The 26,788-nt window shown below is 49.9% G+C and overlaps 1 protein-coding gene across 1 annotated transcript in view; it reads left to right on the top strand.

Moving 5' to 3' along the window:
• LOC140387667 (paired box protein Pax-4-like) overlaps positions 1-26,788 on the top strand; it is a 41,173-nt gene that overhangs the window by 11,262 nt on the left and 3,123 nt on the right. The window contains exons 5-8 of the mRNA XM_072470860.1: positions 1,237-1,319; positions 12,410-12,482; positions 16,530-16,627; positions 17,786-18,002. Of these exons, the coding sequence (XP_072326961.1) occupies positions 1,237-1,319; positions 12,410-12,482; positions 16,530-16,627; positions 17,786-18,002 (471 nt within the window). The remainder of the gene's footprint in view (positions 1-1,236; positions 1,320-12,409; positions 12,483-16,529; positions 16,628-17,785; positions 18,003-26,788) is intronic.

The raw sequence follows: 26,788 nt of genomic DNA, 5'->3' as shown, positions 1-26,788 counted from the left end.
TTTGCCCTCCCCCTTCAGGATGCCCTCTACCCGTTCGGAGACATCCTGGACCCTGGCACCAGGGAGGCAACATACCATCCTGGAGTCTCTTTCACGTCCACAGAAGCGCCTATCTGTGCCCCTGACTATAGAGTCCCCTATTATATCCAATTGCTGCTCCAACCGAACCATGCGGTCTGTGAGGAGCTCCAGTTGGGTGCAATTTCTGCAGATGAAGCCATCCGGGACACTGGAAGCCTCCCGGACCTGCCACATCTCACAGTCAGAGCACTGCACCCCTCTAACTGACATTGCGTCAATTAATTAGTAAATTAAAATTAAAAGTTTAAAAATGAAATAACCTTGAAAGATTAAATGGGACTTAAAGTTGATAACCCCAGGGTGGCACATGGTGCAGTGGTTAGCACTGGGACTACAGTACCGAGGACCCGGGTTTGATTCCCAGTGAGGAGTTTGCACGTTTTCCCCGCGTCTGCGTGGGTTTCACCCCCACTACCCAAAGATGTGCTGGTTAGGTGGATTGGCCACGCTAAATTGACCCTTAATTGGAAAAGAAAAATAATTGGGTACTCTAAATTTATTTTAAAAAAGAAAGGAAAACAAAAGTCAATAACCCTGATTTACAATCATGTGCTTGATGGGAATTGGTGGAACATGGGATTGAAAGTCTAATGTAAAACATAATTCCCATCTATTACCAAAACAGTTCGAATGCCACCCTGAAGCTGGCTGCCAGGAGGTTGTGAGAACCAACCTGGGGATAGACTTCTGGAGATTTATTTCCAAATATCCAGTTTTTGTGTGGGATGGTGGTGCAATTCTATATGCACCTCCCTTTGGTGCAAGGCTTGTGATTAGTGGGTTGAACCCAAGTTCACTCACTCCTTAATGCGTTGCGTTTTCAAGCCTATTTCGGACTGAGATACAGAAAGAAACTCTTCACTCAGACAGCTGTGAATCTTTGTAATTCTCCACCACAGAGGCCAGTGGGTGCTCAATCATTGAGTATATTCAAAACTCAGATCAACAGATTTTGGACATTCAGGGAGTCAAGGGAAATGGGGGCAGGAGGAAAGGCGGACTTAATGTCAAAGATTAGCCATGATCACATTGAAGAGTGCAGACTAGGCACGAGGGGCCATGTGGTTACTTCTCCTATTTCCTAGGTTCTTATATACCCTGTTCAATAAAAGGCTTTAAAAATGCTTTTGTCTGATGTTTCTGTTGTGGTTTCAGAATTCAGAAGATCACAATATCCAGACGTGTTTGCACGAGAGAAATTGGCTTCAAAAATATCTCTTCCAGAGGCTAGAATCCGGGTAAGGATTTCATCTCTATTTCTAGCAAACTGTCTCCCAGTCTCTGTTAATTAACTTCTCTCCACAACATTTTCACATGTAAAATTCTTTATACTCATGAAGCAGAAACCCCTTACTGATAAACAGGAACTCTGGGTGGGTAAGTAGTGAGGTGAGCTGGAAACCTACCCTTTGCTCCAGGAATGGGGAGCAGATTACTTTTTTAACTCTTGAGTCTCATTTAAATCTCGTCTTGAACTTCTTTTGCCTCTGGGTCATTCCAGAGAACGCAGTGGGATCACCCAGCCTGAAGCACATCACTGCATTAAAATCTTCACTGCGGCCATTTTAGGTATGCACATCAGTATATTTCTCTTCCAACTAACAATGTCAATCGAGTGGGAAAGGCCAGAGGCTTTGTAGCCGAGGCCTGGTTCCCATGGGTACAAAGGGCGACTTAGCGTAGGGTGGCCCAGGTCTTTCCTAAGCTGAAAGCGAGGGGCTGGTTTCGCACAGGGCTAAATCGCTGGCTTTGAAAGCAGACCAAGGCAGGCCAGCAGCACGGTTCAATTCCCGTACCAGCCTCCCCGAACAGGCACCGGAATGTGGCGACTCGGGGCTTTTCACAGTAACTTCATTTGAAGCCTACTTGTGACAATAAGCAATTTTCATTTCATTTCTTACCGCTCAATAAATTATGCGTGAACACATCGAAGAAACACGTGCACGACACTGACATCCTCACTCACTCCCACGTAGCGGGGATGTTTATCAGCCTGAAAGCTTTGGGTGGATAGCTGATCGGAGACAACGGATACCTCCTGAAAAAATGGCTGATGATTCCAGTGTAAAGTCCATGGACAGGGCCTGTGAGTTGGTCTGATGAAAGCTATGACTAAGGCCATCAAGATAAGATTCTGATGACTAGGTTGACCAGTTGGCTCGTTCCAAATACACCAACCAGGGTCTCACTCTTAGTAGTGGTTTGCTGAGCGCTGCACAACCTGGCCCTCCAGAGAGGGGCAAAACCTGTCAGAGGATGAATTGAGGGAGACCATGTGATCCTTTATTGAGCATTCCGAGCAGGAGGAGGGTGAGGCGCTGCAGGCAGATATTCCAGTTGGTTCACAGGAGCCCATGAGACTAGGGAACTCTGATTATCAGAAGATTCTAGTAACTGAGTATCTCCACCCCAATATCACCTTCATGGCCATTAGCACCTCGTCAACGCAGCCCGCTGATATGAACATCAGATACCCCATACTGCCAATGTGAGTCAGCCAAATAATGTCAGTCGCAAGGGCCCATATAATCACAAACCGATAAAACAGCATCAATTCAATCTATATCCAGACAATCACAAAGAGATAGTGAACAAATGCAGCTGGAAAACAATGTGAAAAGAGCAATTTTGTATGTAGACAATAACTCACAACAACGTATGAATCTCAGGAAGCACCCATGTGAACCCAAGAGTGACTGATGTGGAGGTTTTCTTGATTCTTTTCTGGGTGTTTGCAGTGTGCTGTCCACGCAGATACGGGGAGAATGTGCGAGCTCCATATGGACAGCGACCCAGGGCCGGGATCGAACCCAGGTCCTTGGCGCTGTGAGGTAGCAGTGCTCACCACTTCTGCACCACCATTCTGCCTGACGACAGAGGTTTTTCGACATGTTGGAGAAGGCAGAGGCTCTTATAAAATAACATGGGCTGGGTATAAGTTGATTGTGGTTTATGTGAGGTATTTGGATTTTGGGGTGGGCATGTGGATATGGGGAGTTGTTGGAAATCCTTGTACATGTTCATATTTCTTTGTTCTTGGGTGGGATGATTGTTTCAGAAGTTGGATTTGGGTGGGGGGCTTAATGTTCCGGGGATGTTATTCTTTGTTCTATAATTGTTATGGGAAATATATGGCTTCCTATTGGATTTTGATATTTTAAGGGGTTTTGTTCTACTTTGTGACTTCGGTTTGGTCAATATTTTTCATCACCTCGGATGGAGTCTGCACTGCCAGCCTAAGTGTTAGTTAATGTGAATGGAGTGGTGGAGGTCGCTGCAGCTCATTATATCAGTTTGGTTTTGGATAACGAGCTTAGTGTTTTCGTTCTGTTTGGGGTTAGGGTTAGCAGAAATAGGGTTTAGGGGTTTTTATTCACCTTCCAGCTATTTGTATGTACATTTGGGTGTGGTATTGTTTGGGGCGGGGAGACGGGTTGGGGGTAGGGATAGTTTGCTGAGGGTGAATACAGATTTTTCTTTATTTTGTCTTGCTGGTGGGATTGGCGGCCATCTTGAGTGGGCCTGGGGCCTGTACTCTCTAAGCAGTTGCTGGATAACCCCTCTTGGTGGAAATGGGGGGTGGGAGGCCTCAAATTCAGCTGGTCACCTAGAATGTAAGGGGGTTAATGGCCCAGTGAAAAGGTCACGAGGATTTGCTCACCTGAAAAGATTGAGTGCTGATGTGGCATTTCGGCAGGAGACTCATTTGCGAGTAAGGGAGCAGACTATGTTGCGGAAGGGCTGAGTGAGTCAAGTATTTCACTCGGGTTTGATGTTAGGACCCGGGGGGGGGGGGGGGGGGGGGCGGGGGGGGGGGGGGGGCAGCAATTTGGTCAATAAGAGTGTTCTATTTTCGACTAAGATCATGGCAGATCCTAATGGTAGATTTGTGATTGTTAGTGGGTCCTTGGCGGGACCCTCGGGGGTCCTGGTTAATGTCTCTGCACCAAATTGGGATGATACGGGTTTTGTTAACGGGTTGCTAGTCTCTTTACTGATTTGGACTCTCATCAGCTAACCATGGAAGGTGGGGGGGGGACATAAACTAGATGTTCTAGATGCGAGGATGGATCGATCTAGGCCCAAGTCATTGGGTCCATTAGGGGTGGCAAAGGTGTTGTTGGCTTTTATATAGCAGATGGGATGGGCATATCTGTGTCATTTTTTGTACCCGAGGGATAAAGATTTTTCTTTTTTTCCCCATGTCCGCCATGTTTATTCATGGTTGGACTTCTTTGTGGTGGGTAGGTCTCTCCTCCCCCGGGTGAAGAAGGCAGGGTATTCGGTGATTGTGATTTCGGACCATGCTCCACATTTCGTCGATTTGGCCCTAGAGTAAAGTCCCTGCCAATGCCCGCCTTGGAGATTGGATATGATGTTAGTGGACAAAAGATTTTGCGAACATATGTCCTCTGCCTTTGAGGCTGTGGGAAACCCTTAAGATGGTCATTAGGGGGGGGGGGGGCGATAATGTCCTACAAAGCACACATGGAAAGGACTGCAAGGGTGCAGTGGCAGAGGCTGTGGACTCCATCCTCGAGATGGACCATCAATACTTGCTTACCCATACCCTGGAGTTGTTTGCGAGTAGGGAAAAGCTACAGGCGCAATTTGAATTGCTGTCAGCAGGTAAGGTGGTGAGAAAGCTGCGACACTCGAGGGGGACATTTTATAAACACTGGGAGAAGGCCTTTTAGCTCATCAGCTGAGGTGGCCGGCTGCCTCCTGGGAGATTGTGCAGATAAGGGACTCGGGTGGCAGACTGATTTCCGCCCCGTCTAATGTCAACCCAGCTTTTGAAACATTTTATCAGGATCTCTATAGGTCAGAACCCCTGGAGGAGAGTTCAGCCATGACGGAGTTTTTGGATGGGTTGTCCTTCCAATTGGTGGAGAGGGAGAGGCGGGAGGAGTTGGAATCCCCGTTGGTACCTGGGGAAATTCCGAAATGTATCGAGTTAATGCAAATAATCAAAGACCCCTCCCACCCGGCTTACTCACTCTTCCAACTTCTTCCATTGGGCAGGAGATACAGAAGTCTGAGAACACGCACGACAGACTCAAAAACAGCTTCTTCCCCACTTTTACCAGACTCTTAAACGACCCTCTTATGGACTGATCTGATTAATACTACACTCCTGTATGCTTCACCTAATGCCACAATTTACATTGTGTACGTTGTGTTGCCCTATTATGTATTTTATTTTTCTTTTATTTTATTTTCATGTACTAAATGATCTGTTTGAGCTGCTCGCAGAAAAATACTTTTCACTCTACCTCTGTACACGTGACAATAAACAAATCCAATCCCGCCGGGATGGATTCCCCATTAAGTTTTACAAGACATTTGCAGGTCAGTTGATCCCATTAATATTGTTCAATGACTCCTTGTCCCAAGAATCGTTGTCCATTACACTTGCGTAGTCCTCTATTTCCCTGATGCTGAAGGAGGACAAGACCCCTACGGAATGTGGGTCATTTCGACCATTTCGCTTTTGAATGCAAAGGTGATTGGGGAAGACCAGACAGGCTTCTTTAAGGGTTGGCATCTGTCGGCCAATATGTCCGGCTGTTAAATGTTGTCCTTTCCCCCTCACTAGTGCCCAAATCAGAGGTGATTGTTTCTATGGACGCTGAAAAAGCATTTGATAGAGTGGAGTGGAGATATTTCTTTGAGATTCATGGAAGGTTTGGTTATGGGCAAAAGATCATGGGCAGGATTGTCCGTCGTGCCAGCACGGTTTTCCGGCGCACGCCACCGGCAGCACGATCCTCCGTTCCGGCAGCTGGCCAATGGGGTTTCGCACTGTGGCCATCCCACGCCTGTTTCTATTCCCCTTAGCAATTGAACCACTGGCCATAACGTTAAGATCTTCCAGTATGTGGAAAGGGATAAGTCGGGAAGAGAGGGAACATAGGGTGTCCTTGTACACAGATGATCTGCTTCTTTACATTATGGACCCAGTTTCCACTGTGGATGAGATACTGAAGCTTCAGGAGTTTTGGCCTCCGGCCAGGGATGAGAGGCTGCAGCGGTTCCTGGATGTGTTGGAGTTTCCCAGGGTGGACGCGGAGTTGGTGCAGGGATTGAGAACCCTTTTGGGTTGAGGTGGGTGTTGGACAGTGTGGGGGCGATGCAGGCAGGGAAGGCCCCAGGCCTAGATGGTTTCCCGGTGGAGATCCATAAAAGGGTTGGGGAGGACCTGGGGCCGCTGCTGGTGAGGGAATATAACAAGGCGATGGAGAAGGGGGAGCTCCGCCCCCTACATGATCACAGGCGTCCATCTCCCTGATAATGAAGAAAGATAAGGATCCGGAGCAGTACAGATCCTTCCGTCCGATATCATTGTTAAATGTGGATGCCACGTTGCTGGCGAAGGTGTTGGCTTCACAAATGGAGGACTGTGCCCCGGGGGTGACAGGAAAGGATCAAACAGGGTTTGTGAAGGGAAGGCAGTTGTCGGCAAATGTGAGGAGGATATTGAATGTGATTATGTTGCCCCCGGATGGGCAGGAAGTGGAGATGGCAATGGCGATGGATGCAGAGAAGGCTTTTGATGGGTGGAGTGGGAATATCCATTGGAGGTGTTGGGTCGGCAGCGGTTTGTGGATTGGGTCGGGTTGCTGTATAAGGCGCTGGTAGCAAGTGTGAGGACAAACTGGATGAGCTTGGGATATTTCAAGTTGCACTGTGGGACAAGGGTCGCCCACTCTCCCCGTTGCTTTTTGCCTTGGCAATAGGACCACTGGCAATGGGGCTTAGAGAGTCAAGGGATTGGAAAGGGATTGTGCGAGGGGGGTGGGTTGAGCACAGGGTTTTAGCTGTATGTGGACGATCTGTTGCTATATATTTAGGACATATTGGGGGGCATTGGCAGAATTATGGTGATTTTGGAGGACTTTGGCCGGTTTTTCAGATACAAGCTGAACATGGGAAAATGTGTGGTGCTCCCGATTGAGACCAGAGGGCAGGACAGGAGGTTGGGGGAGCTGCCGTTTAAGATGGTACTTGGGCATGCAGATGGCGCGGGGCTGGGCACAGCTGCGTCAGTTGAATTTGACTCGGTTGAAGAGGGATTTTAGGAGGTGGGATGTGCTGCCACTGTCATTGGCGGGACAGGTGCAGGCAGTGAAGATGACGGTGCTGCCAAGGTTCTTGTTTGTATTTCAGAACCTCCCGATCTTCGTTCCGAAGTAATTTTTTAAAGGGGTCATTGATCTCGGGGGTTGTACGGGGGAGGAAGACACCGCAGGTCAAGAGGGTGTGTTTGGAACTGGGACGAGGAGGGGGAGTGTTGTCGTTGCAGAATATAATGAATTACTACTGGGCAGCTAACATCGCTATGGTTAGGAAATGGGTTGTGAGGGATGGGTCGGTATGGGGGTGGATGGAGGCGGTTTCTTGCGGGGGAACGGGTTTACGGGTATTGTTAACAGCGCCTCTACTGTTCTCGTTGGCCAAGTACTCCATGAGCCCAGTGGTGGGGTCGGCCTTGAGGGTCTGGGGGCAGTGGAGGCAACGCCTGAGACTGGAGGGTGCCTCGGTATGAGCACCGATTTGTAAAATCCATAGGTTTGCACCCGGGGGGGGTGGGGGGGGGGGGGGGGGTTTGCACCGGGGGGGGTCCTTTCCCGGGTTGCTGCCCTTCGGACTGCAGGATGAGGTGCTGTCGGGGGAGGGAGTAGGGGAGGGGAAAGTGTCTGAGAACAACGGTGAAGAGAGGAACCCAGACGGCAGCCTTCAGCCCGAGACACAAGACACCCCGGAGCTCGAGTCCAATGATGACACTGACTTTCCGTCACAGCTGTCTCCAACACCCTCCACCATCCACTCACCTCGGTTGGGCGCTTTAGTGAAGAGGCTGCTGGGGCCCTCTCTGATGCACACCACACTGCTGATTTGGTCATCAGGTGGAGGTAGGAACACCCGGGGGGTAGACAGTCGGGGGGCAGGCCAACTCCAGGAACTAACTGCCGTCCAGATGGGTTTTGGGCTTCTGGAAGGGACAGTCCCATTGATTGTGGAGATGCAGTCGTAGAGCCAGAGGCTAAATGAGGGGTTGTCGGTGAGCATCCAGCACCTGCAGCGGCAGTTGGAGCGGTCCAACAACATGCCGGAGCAGGAGGTGGTGCTGACTATGCATGCCACCCAGGCCAACACCGCACAGGTGACGTCCGAGGTGGAGGCATTGAGGGCGAGGGCTGCGGCTATGGATCAGCATGTCCAAGGCCTGGGGAATTCTGTGCAGGCGCTGGCCAAGGCCCAGGACAGGGTCACCACCTCACAGGCAGCCAAGTGCCAGAGGCACTTCAAAATCGCAGTGGCGCTGCTGAGCATGGCCCAGTCACAGCAGGCTATGGCTGAGAACCTGGCTGGCATTGCCCAGGCACTGGCCGACATGGCGCCGACACAGAGGGAAGTGGCTCAGTCCCAGAGGGAGGTGACCCAGTCACAGAGGGAGATGGCGCAGTTATTGGCTGATGTGACACAGACCCAGAAGGTGGTGGCGCAGTCAATGGGTGATGTGGCGCAGTCCCAGACGGAGATGGTCCACCCCCTGTGCTCCATGACTATGAGCGTGCAGACCCTGGTTGAGACCAGAGTGGGCCTCCAGGACTGACAGCGGCAGGTGAGCCCCAGGGGTTAGCTCCACTCACACCCCCATCCCATGGAGTAGCTCGGGGTCCAGCAGGCACCCCGAGGGAGGAGGTAATGGGGCCTCGGCTGGTGACTCCCACAGGGGAGGTGCCGGTACACGGCAGCACCTTGGATTCCCCTCCCCCCCCTCCTGTTGCTGGTGCATCTGGTGGGCAGCGGGCAGAACAGGGCAGCACCACGCCACCTGGGACACCCGGGTAGCAGCCGGGCCCATCCATGGCCGGTCACTCCAGAAGATGGTTGCCAACGGGAACGCAGGTCGCAGGGCGGGAATCACAGCAGGCCGCCTCCACTCCTGATATACCATCTGGGGATCCACCTTGATGCAACGTCAGGGCCCAACAGGCCAGAAAGTTAGACACCAGTTAAGTTGGCACAGATGCAGAGCACAGTTTAGTTATAGGGGCTAGGGCACAACTCTGTATATATGTTGTCACATTAAACACATATTCACAATGTTACAATGTGCCTCGGTGCTCTGTCAGATGGGTGTGAGAGGTGGGCTGGTCTGGGTTTGTCTGGGCTGGCCAGAGAGGGGTGCGGGGGGGAATGGGCAGATGTTGTGGGTGGCCTGTGCTTCCCCCCTCTTCCACCTCCCCTGCCCCCGTGCGCGTTGGCTCTGGTGCACACGCCATGCGGCCTCCTGTGCCTGGGCCCCATGTCCTGCCATCCTCCCCTCCCCCTCATCCTCCTCCTCGTCGGAGGTCCGGGCTTCATCCTCGTCTTCCAGCACGTCACCCTCTGCTGTGCAAGCAGCAGGCCATCACAATGTGGGTGACCATCTGAACATTATACTGGAGGGCCCCTCGAAGGTGGTCCAGGCACCTGAACTGCATCTTCAGGAGGCCAAAGAACCTCTCAATCACGCCCCTGGTCGCTGCATGGGCGTAGTTGCAGCAGGCCACAGCATCGGTCTGTGGCCTCCAGATAGGTGTCATTAACCACGACTGCAGCGGATAACCCGTCACCCAGGCTACCCCTGGCTTGGGGGGGGGCAGTCTAGACCCAGGAGGCACAGTCTCAGAATAATTAATAGGTCATTTAGGACTGGCATAAGGAGGAATTTCTTCAGTCATAGGGTGGTAAATCTTGGAATTCTCCAACACGAAGGCTCAGACATTGAGTAGCGGTCGAGATATTCCCACATACCAATGACATTAAGGAATATGGGGATAGTGCAGGAAGAGGGCGTTCCCGTTGAAACATCCATAATCTAAATAAATGGGGGAGTAGGCTCCAGGGGCCTAATGGCCGATTCCTGCTCCTATGTTCCTGTGAAATGTTAGGCAGACAGTCAGGAATCATCCAATTAGGCAATGAGAAGTCTATCCCTCTTCTTTTTTAAAAAAAAATAATTTTTATTAAAGGTTTTCATAAAATATCAATAACAAAATGAGAAAGAAAAAGGAACCCAACAGGGTTAAGTACAAAACACAATCTAAAAAAGCAACCCCCCAAACCCCTCCCCCCCGTACCTAAATAATAAATTAACATTAACACCCCGACTTAAGACAACAGGTGGATACACCCCCTCAGGCCCTCCAGTGTAAATAACATAAACAAAAATAAAGTAAAGCCCCCCCCCCCCGAGCTGCTGCTGCCACTGACCAATGTCTAGCGTTCTGCCAGAAAGTCTAAGAACGGTTGCCACCGCCTAAAGAACCCTTGTACCGACCCTCTCAAGGCGAATTTCACCCTCTCCAATTTAATGAACCCTGCCATATCGCTGATCCAGGATTCCAAGCTTGGGGGCCTCGCATCTTTCCACTGAAGGAGAATCCTTCGCCGGGCTACCAGGGACGCAAAGGCCAGAATGTCTATCCCTCTCCTGATTGGCATGGAAAGGTGGTGCCCTGTGAAGATGTCATTATATTTCATCTTTTACAGTGCCACAGATTCAAAATTAAATGTGAGGGATTTAGAATGGAGAGCAAGAGAAATGTCTTCACATCGACTTCTGAAGTTGCAGGATTCACTCTCTGGACTGGTGGTTGAGGCAGAAACTACTCGAACATCCATAATTATCCTGGCTAGAAGGAAAAGTGTCTGAGGGGAATAGGGCAGTAAATATGATCAGACTAATGTAGACTCGTGGAGGCCAAATTCCACCGTGGACTGGTTGAGCCGAGAAAAATACTTCCCGTGCTGTAAGTCCTGTAGAATCATTGAATTATACAGCAGCACGAGGCCATTTGGGCCTTCATTTCTGTATCGACTCTGACTTCTTTACAATCGTCTGCTTTTTCCCTTGTCCCACATTGTTTTTCTTTTTGTTTATCTAATTCCCTTTGGAAAGTTGTCACTGAATCTACTTCCAACCCCCTTTCAAGCTGTGCGAATCATAACAGCTCACTGTTTCTTTCTTTCCCCTCATGTCACCTCTGGTTCTTTTGCCAATAACCTTAATTCCTCTGGTTACTGACCCTTCTGCCACTGGAAACAATTTCTCCTTCGTTACCCTATCAAAATCCATCAAGATTTTGAGCGCAAAATCAAATCTCCCTTCAACCTTCCCTGTTCGAGGTGAGCAACTCCAGTTTCTCTACTCTCATTCTTTTACCCCTTCTAAAACATCTCCTCCGTACCCCCTTTAAGGCTTCACCATTCTTCCCAAAGTGTGGTCCCCGGAATTAGCCGTGTTTCTCCAACTAAGGCTTAATCGGTGTTTTATAGATGTTTAGCATAACTCCCTTACCCTTGTACTCTGTACCTCTATTATTAAAGCCAAATATTCCTTGTGTCCTTTCTACGGATTCTCAACATGTCCAGCCGTCTTCAAAGACCTGCGTTTGTACATTGCCAGGTTTCTATTTCTACATCCATTTAAAAGTGTATCATTTAGTTTATACTGATCTGCCATATTCTTCCTCCAAAATGAATCACTTTATTTTTCTCTGCATTAAATTTGATCTGCCGCGTACCGAGCCATGAATGCTGCAAAATGGGAAACTGTTTTTGAGTGGGGTCTTTTCTGGTGAGAAAGAGCCATCAGGCTTTGGTGTTTCTATCTCTGGGTCACATAATCAGGGCTTAATGCGATGAACTCAAATTAATATTGCCCTACTCCAAACTTCATACTCCTCCACTTTCTGTCCGATTTAATTAACCCAGCTCCTTTTTGAACACTGGAACGAGATCAGTTTTTCCGGCAGCTTATTTATCCGTTTATCTCATACCACGGTGGGAGTCATTAGAGAGTCTAATGTCATCTTTGTGCAATAAGGAGGAGGGGCAGCACGTGGCACAGTGTTAGCACTGCTGCCTCACGGCGCTGAGGACCCAGGTTCAAATCTCAGCCCTTGGTCACTGTCCGTGTGGAGTTTGCACATTCTCCCCGTGTCTGCATGGGTTTCACCCCCACAACCCAAAGATGTGCAGATTAGGTGGATTGGCCACGTGAAACTGGCCCTTAATTGGAAAAGAAATAATTGGGTACTCTAAATTTTAAAAATAAATCTTTCTGCAATAGTGTAACGTGGTTAATATTGGGCCAGACACCCGTTTCCAGCTCTCTCGATTTTTGTTTCCACTGCAGTCAATGGTACAAAGGGACAACAGATCCAATAATATCCATTTTACAGGATCTCCTGGAGTCAGAATGACAGGTGAATGACTTTGGGAGGGTGAGGTTGCTCAGTTACTCACTCACACTTACCTCACCTTCACTTAGGTCTGGTTTTCCAACCGTCGAGCAAAATGGAGACGAGAAGAGAAGGCGAAAAGCAGATCTGGCTTTTTAAATGGTATGTGCAATGGCTCCCCTGTGACTACCTGCAATCTTTGTGAGTTATTTTCAGGATCTGTGCTTTCTCACGTTCGCTGTCACCTCCCCCACCTCTCCCACCCCGAGACTTTGGAACACGGTGTTTCACAGACAGGACCATTTCCATTGGCTGCCAGCAGATCTCTGCTGCTTCACTAAAGTCAATGCTTATCAAATGTGAGGCCATTTGACTGGGAGAATCGTCAGTATGTGTGTGGGTAAATGGTAAAGACAGAAATTGGCCTCAATGTTAATACCCTCTTGACAAAATAAAGACTCTCATTTATATGGCACCTTTCAGGGTGTCCCAAAGTGCTTGTTAGCCAATAAAGAACAAAGAACAAAGAAATGTACAGCACAGGAACAGGCCCTTCGGCCCTCCAAGCCCGTGCCGACCATGCTGCCCGTCCAAACTAAAATCTTCTACACTTCCGGGGTCCGTATCCCTCTATTCCCATCCTATTCATGTATTTGTCAAGGTGCCCCTTAAACATCACTATTGTCCCTGCTTCCACCACCTCCTCTGGCAGCAAGTTCCAGGCACCCACCACCCTTTGTGTAAAACATTTACCGCGTACATCTTCTCTAAACCTTGCCCCTCACACCTTAAACCTATTCCCCCTAGTAATTGACCCGTCTACCCTGGGAAAAAGTCTCTGACTATCCACTCTTGTCTGTGCCCCTCATAATTTTGTAGACCTCTATCAGGTCGCCCCTCAACCTCCTTCGTTCCAGTGAGAACAAACCAAGTTTATTCAACCTCTTCTCATATCTAATGCCCTCCATACCAGGCAGCATCCTGGTAAATCTCTTCTGCGCCCTCTCTAAAGCCTCCACATCCTTCTGGTAATGTGGCAACCAGAATTGAACACTATACTCCAAGTGTGGCCTAACTAAGGTTCTATACAGCTGCAACATGACTTGCCAACTTTTATACTCAATGCCCCAGCCAATGAAGGCAAGCATGCCGTATGCCTTCTTGACGACCTTCTCCACCTGTGTTGCCCCTTTCAGTGACCTGTGGACCTGTACACCAAGATCTCTCTGAAGTATATTTTATAAAGTGTACTCACTGTTTTAGTATAGGGAATGCAGCAGAACATTTGCGTACAGCAAACTCCCACGAATAAAAGGTGACAACGACCAGATAATCTGTTGTAATGATGTTCATTGACTCTGGGGGAAAATTCCTCTGTTTTGAATAGTGCTATGGGATCTCTTACGTTCTCTCAAGAGGGCAGCTATGGCCTCGGTTTAATATTTCAAATGATTCTGTGATTCTATGACTCAGAAACACTGAGCAACCGAGGAACTGTTGGGTAAATAATCTATTTCTTTTCTACGTGGAGATGCCTAGGCTCCAGAATCAGGAGTAGAAATAAGAGAGTCCCTCCAACTGAGCCACATCTGCCAGAACATCCATCAGAATACTGTTATGGTCCTGGCTAACATTTGGCAAATAGTCATGAGGTGATACAGGGCTGTTAATACCTGTGGAACTGTGTCCCAGGTTGTGTAAGTGTATTTACGATATAATCGAGAGAAAATATAGAGGGGAAATCCCATGTTTGTGCAAACGGACAACCGAGAGTGTAATGAACAAGTCATACTCTGATATTTGACTGGGCTTGATATTATTGCACATGCTTTACCTAAACCCCAACTCAAGGCTTTTAGTTCTTTTTCATTACTCCACTCAGCAGGTTTTGGAGACAGCTCATGTCTGAATGGTCACATTCTTACATCAGAGTTCAGGAGGCACAAGGTTCAATCCCCACTCCAGACAACCCCATCGAGAGAATGGTTAGACACAATGTAAAGTTCCATCCAGGCTGCCCCATCAAACACTCCCAGGACAGGTACTGCACAATTCAGAAACAGAATAAAGCTTGAACTATGGGTTGACAGAGTAGGAGCTTAATGTATGGTGGGTGTGAGTGTCCCCACTCTCACATGAGTTGTAGGCAGTCATAAAACCCATTCCTCATATGGGAATTCCAGCTGGCATAACGATAGCTATGGCCAACAAAATAGCATTCATGTTATCCATTCTGTTAATCCACCTGTAAACCTTCTCCTACTTCACACTTTTCCAGGGGAGGAATGTAAAGATATAAAAAACATAACTAAACAGGGTTAAGGTGCTAATTTAGTTAGAAGCAGCTTACTGCGGATGTTGGAATCTGAAACAAAAACACAAAATACTGGACAATCTCAGCCGGTCTGACAACATCTGTGGAGAGAGAAGGGAGCTAACGTTTCCAGTCTGGCTGACTCTTTGTCAAAGCCTAATTTAGTTGCTTGAACAATGTAATGATCTAATTCTCATTGAACACAGGGTCTGGATTTTCGTGATGGGCTCATGAAATGCAAGTTGGGACACTGCCAGAAATCGGAAACTCAAGCCCATCATATTTGCTCTTAGCTGCGATATTTATGTCTCCTGGCTGGTCAGGAGGCTTGCTTCTGTTTGCTGGGATGTTGGCCCACCTCTCCAACATGGGCCGGGATTCTCCAAAATCCCTGCTAAGTGTTGACGCTGGCGTAAACACCGGAGTGTTTCATGCCGGCGTCAACGGGCCTCTTGGCCCAGCGATTCAGTGGCCCACAGGGGGCCAGAACGGCGTCGGAGTGCTCCACATGGCTCCGGCGGTGATACGCGACCTTGCATTGCCGGCACGGGTCCGCGCATGCGCGTGTTGTGCCATTTCCGCACCAGCGCCACGCAACATGGCGTAGCGACACAGCGGGCCCGGGCGGAAGAAGGTAGGCCCACCCCAGATCGCGCTCGCCCGCCGATTGGTAGCACCCGATCACAGGCCTGGTCGTCGTGGGGGGACCCGACCCCCCCCTCCCCCGGAGTCTGATCTCCCTGCCCCCCCCAACCAGGAGGGGGCCGCGGGCCCGAGCTCCCGCCAGGTGGTACCATATGTGAACCACGCCTGCAAAACTCGGCAGGAACTCGGCCGGTCGACCACGGAGAATTGCTGTGGGGGCCGCTTTCAAGGACCCCCGACCGTGCCACGTCGACCGCGCGCCTGCGACTGGCACCGATTCTTCGGCCGCCAGAGAATCGCGTCCCGGCGTCGGGGCTTTTATGGGGCAATTTCCACGAACCCCAGCTGATGGGCCTCCACCCACTAGCGGTGGGGGGGGGTCATATTCCACGAGACCCACGGGGAGATCAATTGGGGTGTTCCCGCGGGTATCGTGAGGAGTATTACAACTTACATCAGCCGCGATCTAACCAAATTGGAACAGGGTCCCGTGACGAGCACATTTAGCCGGGTATTTCCTGGTGCTCGCAGCACTGAGAAACACCACGCTATCCATCGGGACTCTGTTTCAATTTGGGCCTCAGTGAGGAACATCCCGCCAAGGCTGCACTTAGTCCCGTTTCCTGCACTGAGGAACTTGCTCGCCAGAACTCCTCAGTGCAGGAAGAGATCGGGATGCCATTTTTAAATGGCGTCACGAATTCTCGACCCCCCGATGCAACACCCAAACCCCCATCTGACCTATAAGGGGGTCCTCGGGCCCTCCTGTGCCCCACTTCATGCGTTCAGGGCAACCCCAGGCCCCATCCCCACAGCAGGAAAAAATGCCAGCCTGGCAGTGGCACCTTGACAGTGCCAGGCTGGCAACCAGGTGATATCGCCAGGATGCCAGGCTGGCAGTGCCAAGGTGCCCGGGTGGTACCAGCACACAAAAATAATGTTGGAAAGGAAATTTAAACTTCCCATGGCCCTCACAACAGCCAACCTGACCTCAGGAGACATGCACGAGGGGTTCACACATCAGGGCATCTTGACTTCTGAAAAGGCCACATAAAAATAGTGTGAGGTTGAAGAAGCACTGCAAATTGGAAGTTGCAATCAAACATTCTAAATTTTATATTCCTGTGCTCATCCCTGCCTCCTAATTGCCCTGGGATCCATAAATTACGTATTGCAGACATACACTTGTAGTTTGCTTGTTTTTTGTTTGTCTTGATTTCTACTAAGAATATTCTTCATGTCCATCACAGGGAGCACATGTGGTTTGATGTTGAACCAGTTACAAGCCTCACCTCATGGTTTTCCGACTTATCACCCATCACCAATGATTGACAGTATGTCTCTGCAGGTAACCCCTCAACATTATCTCCTCCACATTTTCATCCTCCTCTCTGACGTTACCTCACATTAAAGTCAACTTCCACGAGTGAGGTTGCCGTTGTAACCTTGCAAGAATAGAAGCCTAGAGAATTCGTCCACAGAATATTTTCTCTGGTGATATCACAACCGAGTCCAGTAATGGTTTCAAACAACATCCACTCAACAGGGGGCACTTAGAGCAGGATTTCCCAGCTCCTCGTGGCATATTTTCCATTGGAGAAATCTTCATGACCCACTGATGTCGAAGGGGTTTTTGTGGGCCCCTCACCCTCCGCTGCTGTGGAATGTGCCACGGTGAGGGGGGGTGGGGGGAGGAGGGGGTCACCTTTGACGGGTCTGGAAGATCCCGCCAGTGGGAAGGGCCAGAAAACTTTGGCCTTAAAAATGGGAACTTTACTTTGTATCTAACCCATGCTGCACCTGTTTGGAAGTATTTGATGGGACGGTATAGAGGGAGTCTTACTCTGTAACCAACCCAACGTTTTTAATTCCCCAATGCACTTGTTGGTTCGAGAACATAATTGAAAAATATAATTTTGTTGAAGAACTGCTGACATAGTTATGAATATTAGGATCAGGACAATGGCCATTCAGCCTCTCGAGCCTTTCAATTAGAACATGGCAGACCTGCCCCTCAGCTCCTGGCTTTATATTCCTTGGCTTCCTTACTTAACATCTATTGATCATTGCCCTGAAAACCTCAATTGTTCTCCAGCCCTTTGGGGAGCAAAGTTCAGATTTACACTGCCCTTTGAGTGCAGAAATGCTTCCTGGTGTGTTCCTGATTGGCCTGGCTCTCAGGCTGAGATAGGCTTTTGGACTATCAGGGGATCAAAGAATATGGGGATTGGGCAGGGAAATGGAGTTAAGGTCAATGATTGTATTGAATGGAGGGGGTTTGTTGAGCTATATGGTCTCCTTTCCTTTTTCCTATGTTCCTATGTGCGGTCCCCTTGTATTTCATTCTCCTAACAGAGCAAGTCATTTCTCTGTATATGGCCTATTGAATTATTTTTAATTATTTCAATGATCTCAATCAGCTCACCCTCAATCTGCTTCACTCTGACAGAGTTGGCCAGCAGGCAATGCAACATTGATAATCAAGCTACCTTCCTGTGTCTTGTAGCCTCACCAACCTCAAACCGTACAAACAAACCATGTCTTTCTGATCCCTGAGACACTGAAACCGCATGGGTATGACTTGTGCCGGGTGGCAGAGTCACGACTACGCATGAACCCCACTACAGAGGCTTGGAAGATGCATGGTTTTGATCTGTACAGAACATTGGAGTCACCTCCATGCCTTGGCCCTGGACCAACGTTCACCTCAGAGATGTCTAACGGTAAGTCTGGTTGCACCCAGAAGGGGTTTTGTGATAGGTCAAAATGTTATCTGATATTCATCAATTCTTCATTAAAGGGTGACAATTTCTTGGTCAAATTCAAGTGATCCAACATGTTGAAACTGTCATTGAATATGGGTCGTTTGCCACACATGAATTTAGATCCAGTCCACCTCCATCTGGGAGAGAACAAAACTACCTAGTCAATAGTTTCTGCCATGGCTAATTGGACAACACTCTTGTGTCTGGGTTAGGTGCTTGTTTAGTTCAAGTCCCAATCCAGAGATTTGAGCACATATTGTAGGCTGACAATCCCAGGGTGCTGCACTGTCGGGGTTGCTGTCTTTCAGAGGTGATGTTAAACCAAGGCAATGTTTATCCTCTCAGGTGGATCCCGTAGCACTATTTGAAGAGCAATTATCCCTCATCCAACATCACTAAAGCAAAATGATCTGGTCATTGTTATGCTGCTATTTATGGGCTTGCTGTGTGCAAATTGGCTGCCATGTTTCCTACGTGACAACAATCATTACATTTCAAAGGTACTTTATTAACTATGAAGTGCTTTGGGATGTTTGGTGCTCATTAAAGGTGCTATATGAATGCAAATGATCTCTTCAGCTTATTGCAACTGTAGGTCCTGTAGTTTTAATAATGTTCCTTAGTTCTATAGTGTTGCGACAGCCCTTTCTCCCCATCACGTCCTCTCTCTGGATGGTAAAATGGAGATGGAGCACGATAACTCAGCTTGAATCCAGGTAGGGCTGTCATTGGAAGCCGAGAGACCTCAGGAGCAGCAGAACTGTTGGGAGCCACAGGCGAATTGGACTACAAATGCCTTAAGAGGACCATTGGTCTGTAGTGAAGGGTTGAAGGAACAAAGAATGGAGGAAGATAAGGTTGAATCCCTGGACCAAGTGGTGGCTTGGGAGGTTCAGCTGGACAGTAACATGGTGGGAACCTGGAAGCTGATAGTCATGTGGACAGAGGTGGTGCATCACTCAGTGATGTTTCTGAGCAGCACCTGATTGCGAAGGGAAAAGTGGGTAGCTGCAAAAATAAAGCACTTACATTTCACACCTTCAGGACAACACAATCCACTTCACAGCAGGAGTGCCTTTGTAATTTAGTCACTGTTGTAATGTTGCAATTTGTGCACAGCAAGCTTTACTATTTTACCAGATTTACTATTTAATTGATTGAGGGATAAACGTCGCTGGTGGAACTCCCTCTGCTCGTCTTCCGATAGTGCCATGGGAGGTTATACACAGATGGCAAACTGTGTCCTAAGTATTGAAGACCTGGTGTTGGAAGACTTCTTACTAAGTATTGAATACACTCTGATTACTGGTGAGAGTGTTGACTCCTCTGGGATATGCAGCAGAGCCTAGTCCATGGCTGGCTCTACCACAAGGTCCCTTTGTCATCCTGGGCCCTAGTGGGAACAGTGGCAACTGCCGGCAATGCACTCACCAAAGACCCAGGATCAGTGAGGGGCCCAGGCCATGTTGGGTGAGGGTGAGATGGGGGACATGAGGAGAGGATCACTGGCTAGCTGGGGTCGGGGGTGGGGGAGGGGGGGGGGGGAAGAAAGGGCAGGAAGGTGGCTCGGCGAGTCCCCCCATCACGATGCTGGGTCCCTCGAGTGCCTGACAACAAGGAACTCTTTCTGACTCCCGTGTGCCGTTAGCCCTGCCTGCCATTGGCTGAATACCAGTAGTGGCATGATGATGCCATTAAGTGGATATAAATTGGGCACTTAAGGACCTCAATTAACGTTGGGGTGGGAAGGCTGTCCATGATCTTTCCCACCCTGGATTTAATCGAGGACATGATGGAAAAGCAGCACAGTCCCATCCTGCACCTTCTAGACCATTTAGTTGCTCCCTGCCTTTAAATTAGCCTCTGGGGAGGGTATTAAATAATGCCCAATTAATTTGTGACAAACTTAGCAGTTACTTGGAAGAATGGGGATTAATTAAGAAAAGTCAACACGGATCTATTTAGGGCAAATCATGTGAAACTAAATTGCTTCTGTTGTTTGATGAGGTAACAGAGGGGTGATGCAGGGAATGTGGCTGATGTGGTGTACATGGACTTTCAAGTGATATTTGATTGGGTGCCGCACATCTGGTTTGTCAGCAAAGTTACCTCCCATGGAATTAAAGGCAGTATGGATACAGGATTGACTGAGTGACATGAAGCAGTGAGTAGTAATGGTGAATGGTTGCTTTTCAGACTGTACAAAGGTTTCCAGTGGATTCCTCGGAGTTGGTATTAGGACTTCTGCTTTTCTTGATTAAACTCGGTGTACAGGGCATAACTTCAAAACTGTGGATGACACAGAACTTGAAAGTATTGTGAAATGTGACAAGGATCCTGTTGAATATCAAAAGGACACGGATTGGTGGAATGGGTGGATACATGGCAGTGAAATGTAATGCAGGGACATGTGAAATGATTCATTTTGGGAAGAGAAACAATATAAAACAAAGGGCACATTCCTAAAGGAGCAGCAGCAGTCGGATCCGGGTGTTTAGTGGCAGGGCATGTTAAGGGAGCAGTTAATAAAACATACAGGACTTCCGGGTGCGGCGATGACCAGCTAAGTCGCACGTTTCGGCAGCTCCCGGTGGAACGGACTTTTGGGCTCTTGATAGGAGCCCCAACGGCATTTTAAACGGCCAAAAACACTGTGCGGTAAACCAGAAGGGAATCCCCCCGGACACGTATGGATAAGGGAGAGGATAGCGGCCGGATTGCGGAGGATCCTCTGGAGCAGCGGCAAGGAAGGCAAGCACAAAGCAAGATGGCGTCGGAAGGTGGCCGTTTGTTATGGGGCCCGGACCAACAAGAGTTCCTGCGGCGCTGTGTGGAAGAGCTGAAAAAGGAGTTGAAGAAAGAGCTGTTGGCCCCAATATTACAGGCGATTGATGGGCTAAAGGAGGAGCAGAAGACCCAAGAGCAGGAGCTTTGGGTTGTGAAGGCAAAGGCTGCTGAAAATGAAGATGAAATACAGGGCCTGGTGGTGAAGACAGAGACGCACGAGGCACAGCACAAAAGGTGTGTGGAAAGGCTGGAAGTACTGGAGAATAATTCGAGGAGGAAGAATTTAAGGGTTCTTCCCGAAGGCGCAGAAGGGGCGGACGTCGGGACATATGTGAGCACGATGCTTCACTCGCTAATGGGATCGGAGGCCCCGACGGGCCCTTTGGAGGTGGAGGGAACTTATCGAGTTTTGGCGCGAAGACCGAGGGCTGGAGAAATACCTTGAGCTATAGTGGTGAGGTTTCTCCGCTATAATGACAGAGAGACGGTCCTCAGATGGGCGAAGAAAACTCAGAGCTGTAGGTGGGAGAACGCGGGGATCCGCGTATACCAGGATTGGAGTGCGGAGGTGGCGAGAAGGAGGGCAAGTTTTAATCGGGCTAAGGCGGTGCTTCACAAAAAGAAGACCCAGTTTGGAATGTTACAACCAGCGAGATTGTGGGTCACACACCAAGGGAAGCACCACTACTTTGAGACGGCGGAGGAGGCGTGGGCATTCATTGTGGACGAGAAGCTGGAATAGTCTGGCGAGAGAAAGAACTTTTGGGACAAAGTGGTGGGGTGATTATGTGGGGCGAGGGAAAAAGGGGGGGGGGGGGAATGATTTTTCAATTTGTTAATCTTGCGATCCTGTAACCTTTCTCTCTTCCCCATGTTGGGGGGGGGGGTGGGGGGGGGAGTATGAGGAACTGTGGGCGCCGGCCTTTAGGGGCGGGGCCGAGTGGGAAACGCGGGTTTTGTTCCCGCGCTATGGTAATTATGGCGGGAACAGGGACGCAGGAAGGAGGGGGCCTCGCACAGTGGGGGCCGAGGACAAGGCGGGAAGCCGAGGTCAGCCAGAGTTCGCTGACTTCTGGGAGCAACATGGGGGGTGCAACTACGCTAGAAAGGGATCTAGCGGGGGGGGGGGGGGTTAACTGGGTTGCTGCTGCTAAGGAGAAGGGGGAGCTGTTATGGGATGGGGTGGTCGAGGCAGGAGGGCGCCGTCGGGGGGATACACGGGTGCGTGGGAACCGGGTGAGGAGCTGGGTTAAAAAAAGGGATGGCTAGTCGACAAGGGGGGGGGGGGGGTGAAGAGCCCCCCAACCCGGCTGATCACGTGGAACGTGAGAGGGCTGAACGGGCCGATTAAAAGGGCACGGGTACTCGCACACCTAAAGAAATTAAAGGCAGATGTAGTTATGTTGCAGGAGACGCATCTGAAACTGATAGACCAGGTCAGACTACGTAAAGGGTGGGTGGGGCAGGTGTTTCATTCGGGTTTGGATGCGAAGAACAGGGGGGTGGCTATCTTAGTGGGGAAACGGGTACTGTTTGAGGCAAAGACCATAGTGGCGGATAGTGGGGGTAGATATGTGATGGTGAGTGGCAGATTGCAAGGGGAGGCGGTGGTTCTGGTGAACGTATACGCCCCGAACTGGGATGATGCAAATTTTATGAGGCGTATGTTGGGACGTATCCCGGACCTGGAGGCAGGAAAGTTGGTAATGGGGGGAGACTTCAATACGGTGCTTGATCCAGGGCTGGACCGATCGAGGTCCAGGACCGGGAGGAGGCCGGCAGCGGCCAGGGTGCTCAAGGACTTCATGGAGCAGATGGGAGGGGTAGACCCCTGGAGATTTAGTAGGCCTAGGAGTAAGGAGTTCTCATTTTTCTCCCATGTCCACAAAGTATACTCACGGATAGACTTTTTTGTCTTGGGAAGGGCACTGATTTCGAAGGTGACAGGGACGGAATATACGGCCATAGCTATTTTGGACCACGCTCCACATTGGGTAGACCTGGAGGTAGGAGAGGAAAAAGAACAGCACCCACTTTGGAGAATGGATATGGGCTTATTGGCGGATGAGGGGGTATGTTTAAGGGTGAGGGGGTGCATCGAAAGGTACTTGGAGCTTAATGACAATGGAGAGGTTCAGGTGGGAGTGGTCTGGGAGGCGCTGAAGCCGGTGGTTAGAGGGGAACTGATATCCATAAGGGCACATAAAGGGAAGCAAGAGGGTAAAGAAAGGGAGCAATTGCTGAAAGAACTTTTGAGGGTGGACAGGCAATATGCGGAGGCACCGGAGGAGGGACTGTACAGGGAAAGACAAAGGCTACATGTGGAATTTGACCTTCTGACCACGGGTAAGGCAGAGGCACAGTGGAGGAGGGCACAGGGTGTACAGTATTAGTATGGAGAGAAGGCGAGTCGGCTACTGGCCCACCAATTGAGGAAGAGGGGAGCAGCGAGGGAGATAGGTGGGGTGAGAGATGAGGAGGGAGAGATGGAACGGGGAGCGGAGAGAGTGAACGGGGTGTTCAAGGCATTTTATGAGAGGTTATATAAGGCTCAGCCCCCGGAAGGGAAGGAGGGAATGATGTGTTTCTTGGATCAGCTGGAATTCCCTAAGGTGGAGGAGCAGGAGAGGGCGGGACTGGGAGCACAGATTGAGATGGAGGAGGTGGTAAAATGGATTGGGAGCATGCAGGCGGGGAAGGCCCCGGGACCGGACGGATTCCCGGTGGAATTTTATAGGAGGTATATGGACTTACTGGCCCCGCTTTTGACGAGAACCTTTAATGAGGCTAGGGAAAGGGGGCAGCTGCCCCCGACTATGTCGGAGGCAATGATATCGCTCCTTTTGAAGAAGGAAAAAGACCCGCTGCAGTGTGGGTCCTACAGGCCCATTTCCCTTTTAAATGTAGATGCTAAGCTCCTGGCCAAGGTGATGGCGACGAGGATAGAGGACTGTGTCCCAGGGGTGGTCCACGAGGATCAAACTGGGTTCGTTAAGGGGAGACAGCTGAACACGAACATACGGAGGTTGCTAGGGGTAATGATGATGCCCCCACCAGAGGGGGAGGCGGTGGTAGTGGTGGCGATGGACGCCGAGAAAGCATTCGACAGAGTGGAGTGGGATTATCTGTGGGAGGTGCTGAGATTTGGTTTTGGAGAAGGATATATCGGATGGGTACAGCTGCTGTATAGGGCCCCGGTGGCGAGCGTGGTCACGAACAGACAGAGGTCTGATTACTTCCGTCTTCATAGAGGGACGAGGCAGCGGTGTCCCCTGTCTCCGTTACTGTTTGCATTGGCGATTGAGCCCCTGGCCATAGCACTGAGGAGCTCCAGGAAGTGGAGGGGAGTGCTCAGGGGAGGAGAAGAACACCGGGTATCCTTGTATGCAGATTATTTATTGTTGTATGTTGCGGACCCAGTGGAGGGGATGCCTGAGATAATGCAGACACTCAGGGAGTTTGGGGAATTTTCGGGGTACAAATTGAATATGGGTAAGAGTGAGTTGTTTGTGGTGCATCCGGGGGAGCAGAGCAGGGGAATAGATGACTTACCGCTGAGGAAGGTAACAAGAGATTTCCGGTACTTAGGGATTCAGATAGCCAGGAGTTGGGGAACCTTACACCGGCTTAATTTAACAAGATTGGTGGAACAGATGGAGGAGGATTTCAAGAGATGGGACATGGTGTCCCTGTCACTGGTGGGTAGGGTGCAGGCGGTCAAAATGGTAGTCCTCCCGAGATTCCTCTTTGTGTTTCAGTGCCTTCCGGTGATGGTCACGAAGGCTTTTTTCAAGAGAATTGAGAAAGGTGTCATGAGTTTTGTGTGGGCCGGGAAGACCCCGAGAGTGAGGAGGGGGTTCTTGCAGCGTAGTAGGGATAGGGGGGGGGGGGCTGGCACTACCGAGCCTAAGTGAATACTACTGGGCCGCCAATATCTCAATGGTGTGTAAGTGGATGGGAGAAGGGGAGGGAGCGGCGTGGAAGAGATTGGAGATGGCGTCCTGCAAGGGTACCAGCCTACAAGCAATGGTGACGGCGCCGTTGCCGTTCTCCCCGAAGAAATACACCACAAGTCCAGTGGTGGTGGCAACACTAAAAATTTGGGGGCAGTGGAGACGACATAGGGGAAGGACGGGAGCCTCGGTGTGGTCCCCGATAAGAAATAATCATAGGTATGTCCCGGGGAGAATAGATGGGGGATTTGGAGCATGGCAGAGAGCTGGGGTTGTGCAACTGAGAGATCTGTTCGTAGACGGGACGTTTGCGAGTCTGGGAGCGCTGACGGAAAAATATGGGTTGCCCCAAGGGAATGCATTTCGGTACATGCAACTGAGGGCTTTTGCGAGGTAACAGGTGAGGGAATTCCCGCAGCTCCCGACGCAGGAGGTTCAGGGTAGAGTGATCTCAGGGACATGGGTGGGGGATGGTAGGGTGTCGGATATATACAGGGAAATGAGGGACGAGGGGGAGATCATGGTGGATGAGCTGAAGGGGAAATGGGAAGAAGAGCTGGGGGAAGAGATTGAGGAGGGGCTGTGGGCTGATGCCCTACGTAGGGTAAACTCGTCATCCTCGTGCGCAAGGCTAAGCCTGATACAATTCAAGGTTTTACACAGGGCGCATATGACCGGAGCACGGCTCAGTAAATTTTTCGGGGTAGAGGATAGGTGTGGGAGATGCTCGAGAAGCCCAGCAAACCACACCCACATGTTTTGGTCATGTCCGGCACTACAGGGGTTCTGGGTGGGGGTGGCAAAGGTGCTTTCGAAGGTGGTGGGGGTCCGGGTCGAGCCAGGCTGGGGGTTGGCTATATTCGGGGTTGCAGAAGAGCCGGGAGTGCAGGAGGCGAAAGAGGCTGATGTCTTGGCCTTTGCGTCCCTAGTAGCCCGGCGAAGGATATTGCTTATGTGGAAGGAAGCCAAAACCCCGGGCGTGGAGACCTGGATAAACGACATGGCAGCGTTTATAAAACTGGAACGGATAAAGTTCGCATTAAGGGGTTCGGCTCAAGGGTTCACCAGGCGGTGGCAACCGTTCATTGACTACCTCGCAGAACGATAAAGGAAATGGGAAGGTAACAGCAGCAACCCAGGGGGGTGGGGGGGAGGGGGTGGGGGGGGGGTGGGGGGGAGGGGGTGGGGGTGGGGGGAGGGGGGCGTGGGGGGAGGGCCCGGGTGGGTCCTCAGGGGTGTTTTTGTATAGATATTTGTATTCGGCTATGTATATTGGATTGTTTGATTTTATTTTTGGAGAGTTCTTATTTTTGATATGGCAGTTGCCATTTAGTTTATATATTATTTATTTATTTGTTAAAAACGGCCACTGTTATTTATACTGCTTTACTGTTGTAAAAAGGAAAACCTTTGTATTGTTTTGTTTGGCCAAAAAATTTGAATAAAATATATTATTAAAAAAAAATAAAACATACAGAATCCAGGGCTTTGTGAATGGGAGCATAGAGTACAAGAACAAGAAGTTACGATCAACGGTGGTTCGGCTTCAACTGGAAAGTTATGCCCAGTTCTGGGCACCAAACCTTAGGAAGGATGTGAAGGCGTTAGAGATGGTGCAGAAAAGATAAACGTTTCACAAAAATTATTCCAGGGATGAAGAGCTTCAGCTGTATGGACAGATTAGAGAAGCTGGGACTGTTCTGCTTGGATCACGGGTGGCACGGTAGCACAGTGGTTAGCACTGTTGCTAAACAGCGCCAGGGTCCCAGGTTCGATCCCAGGCTTGGGTCACTGTCTGTGCGGAGTCTGCACATTCTCGTGTCTGCGTGGGTTTCCTCCGAGTGCTCCGGTTTCCTCCCACAAGTCCCGAAAGATGCGCTGTTACGTAATTTGGACATTCTGAATTCTCCCTCTGTGTACTCGAACAGGCGCCCGAGTGTGGCGACTGGGGACTTTTCACAGTAACTTCATTGCAATGTTAATGTCAGCCTACTTGTGACACTA

This window comes from Scyliorhinus torazame, chromosome 13 (assembly GCF_047496885.1).
Source record: "Scyliorhinus torazame isolate Kashiwa2021f chromosome 13, sScyTor2.1, whole genome shotgun sequence".
NCBI classification, from domain to species: Eukaryota; Metazoa; Chordata; class Chondrichthyes; order Carcharhiniformes; family Scyliorhinidae; genus Scyliorhinus; species Scyliorhinus torazame.
Note: the sequence above shows the minus strand (reverse complement) of the source record. Positions and strands in the feature narration are given on the sequence as shown.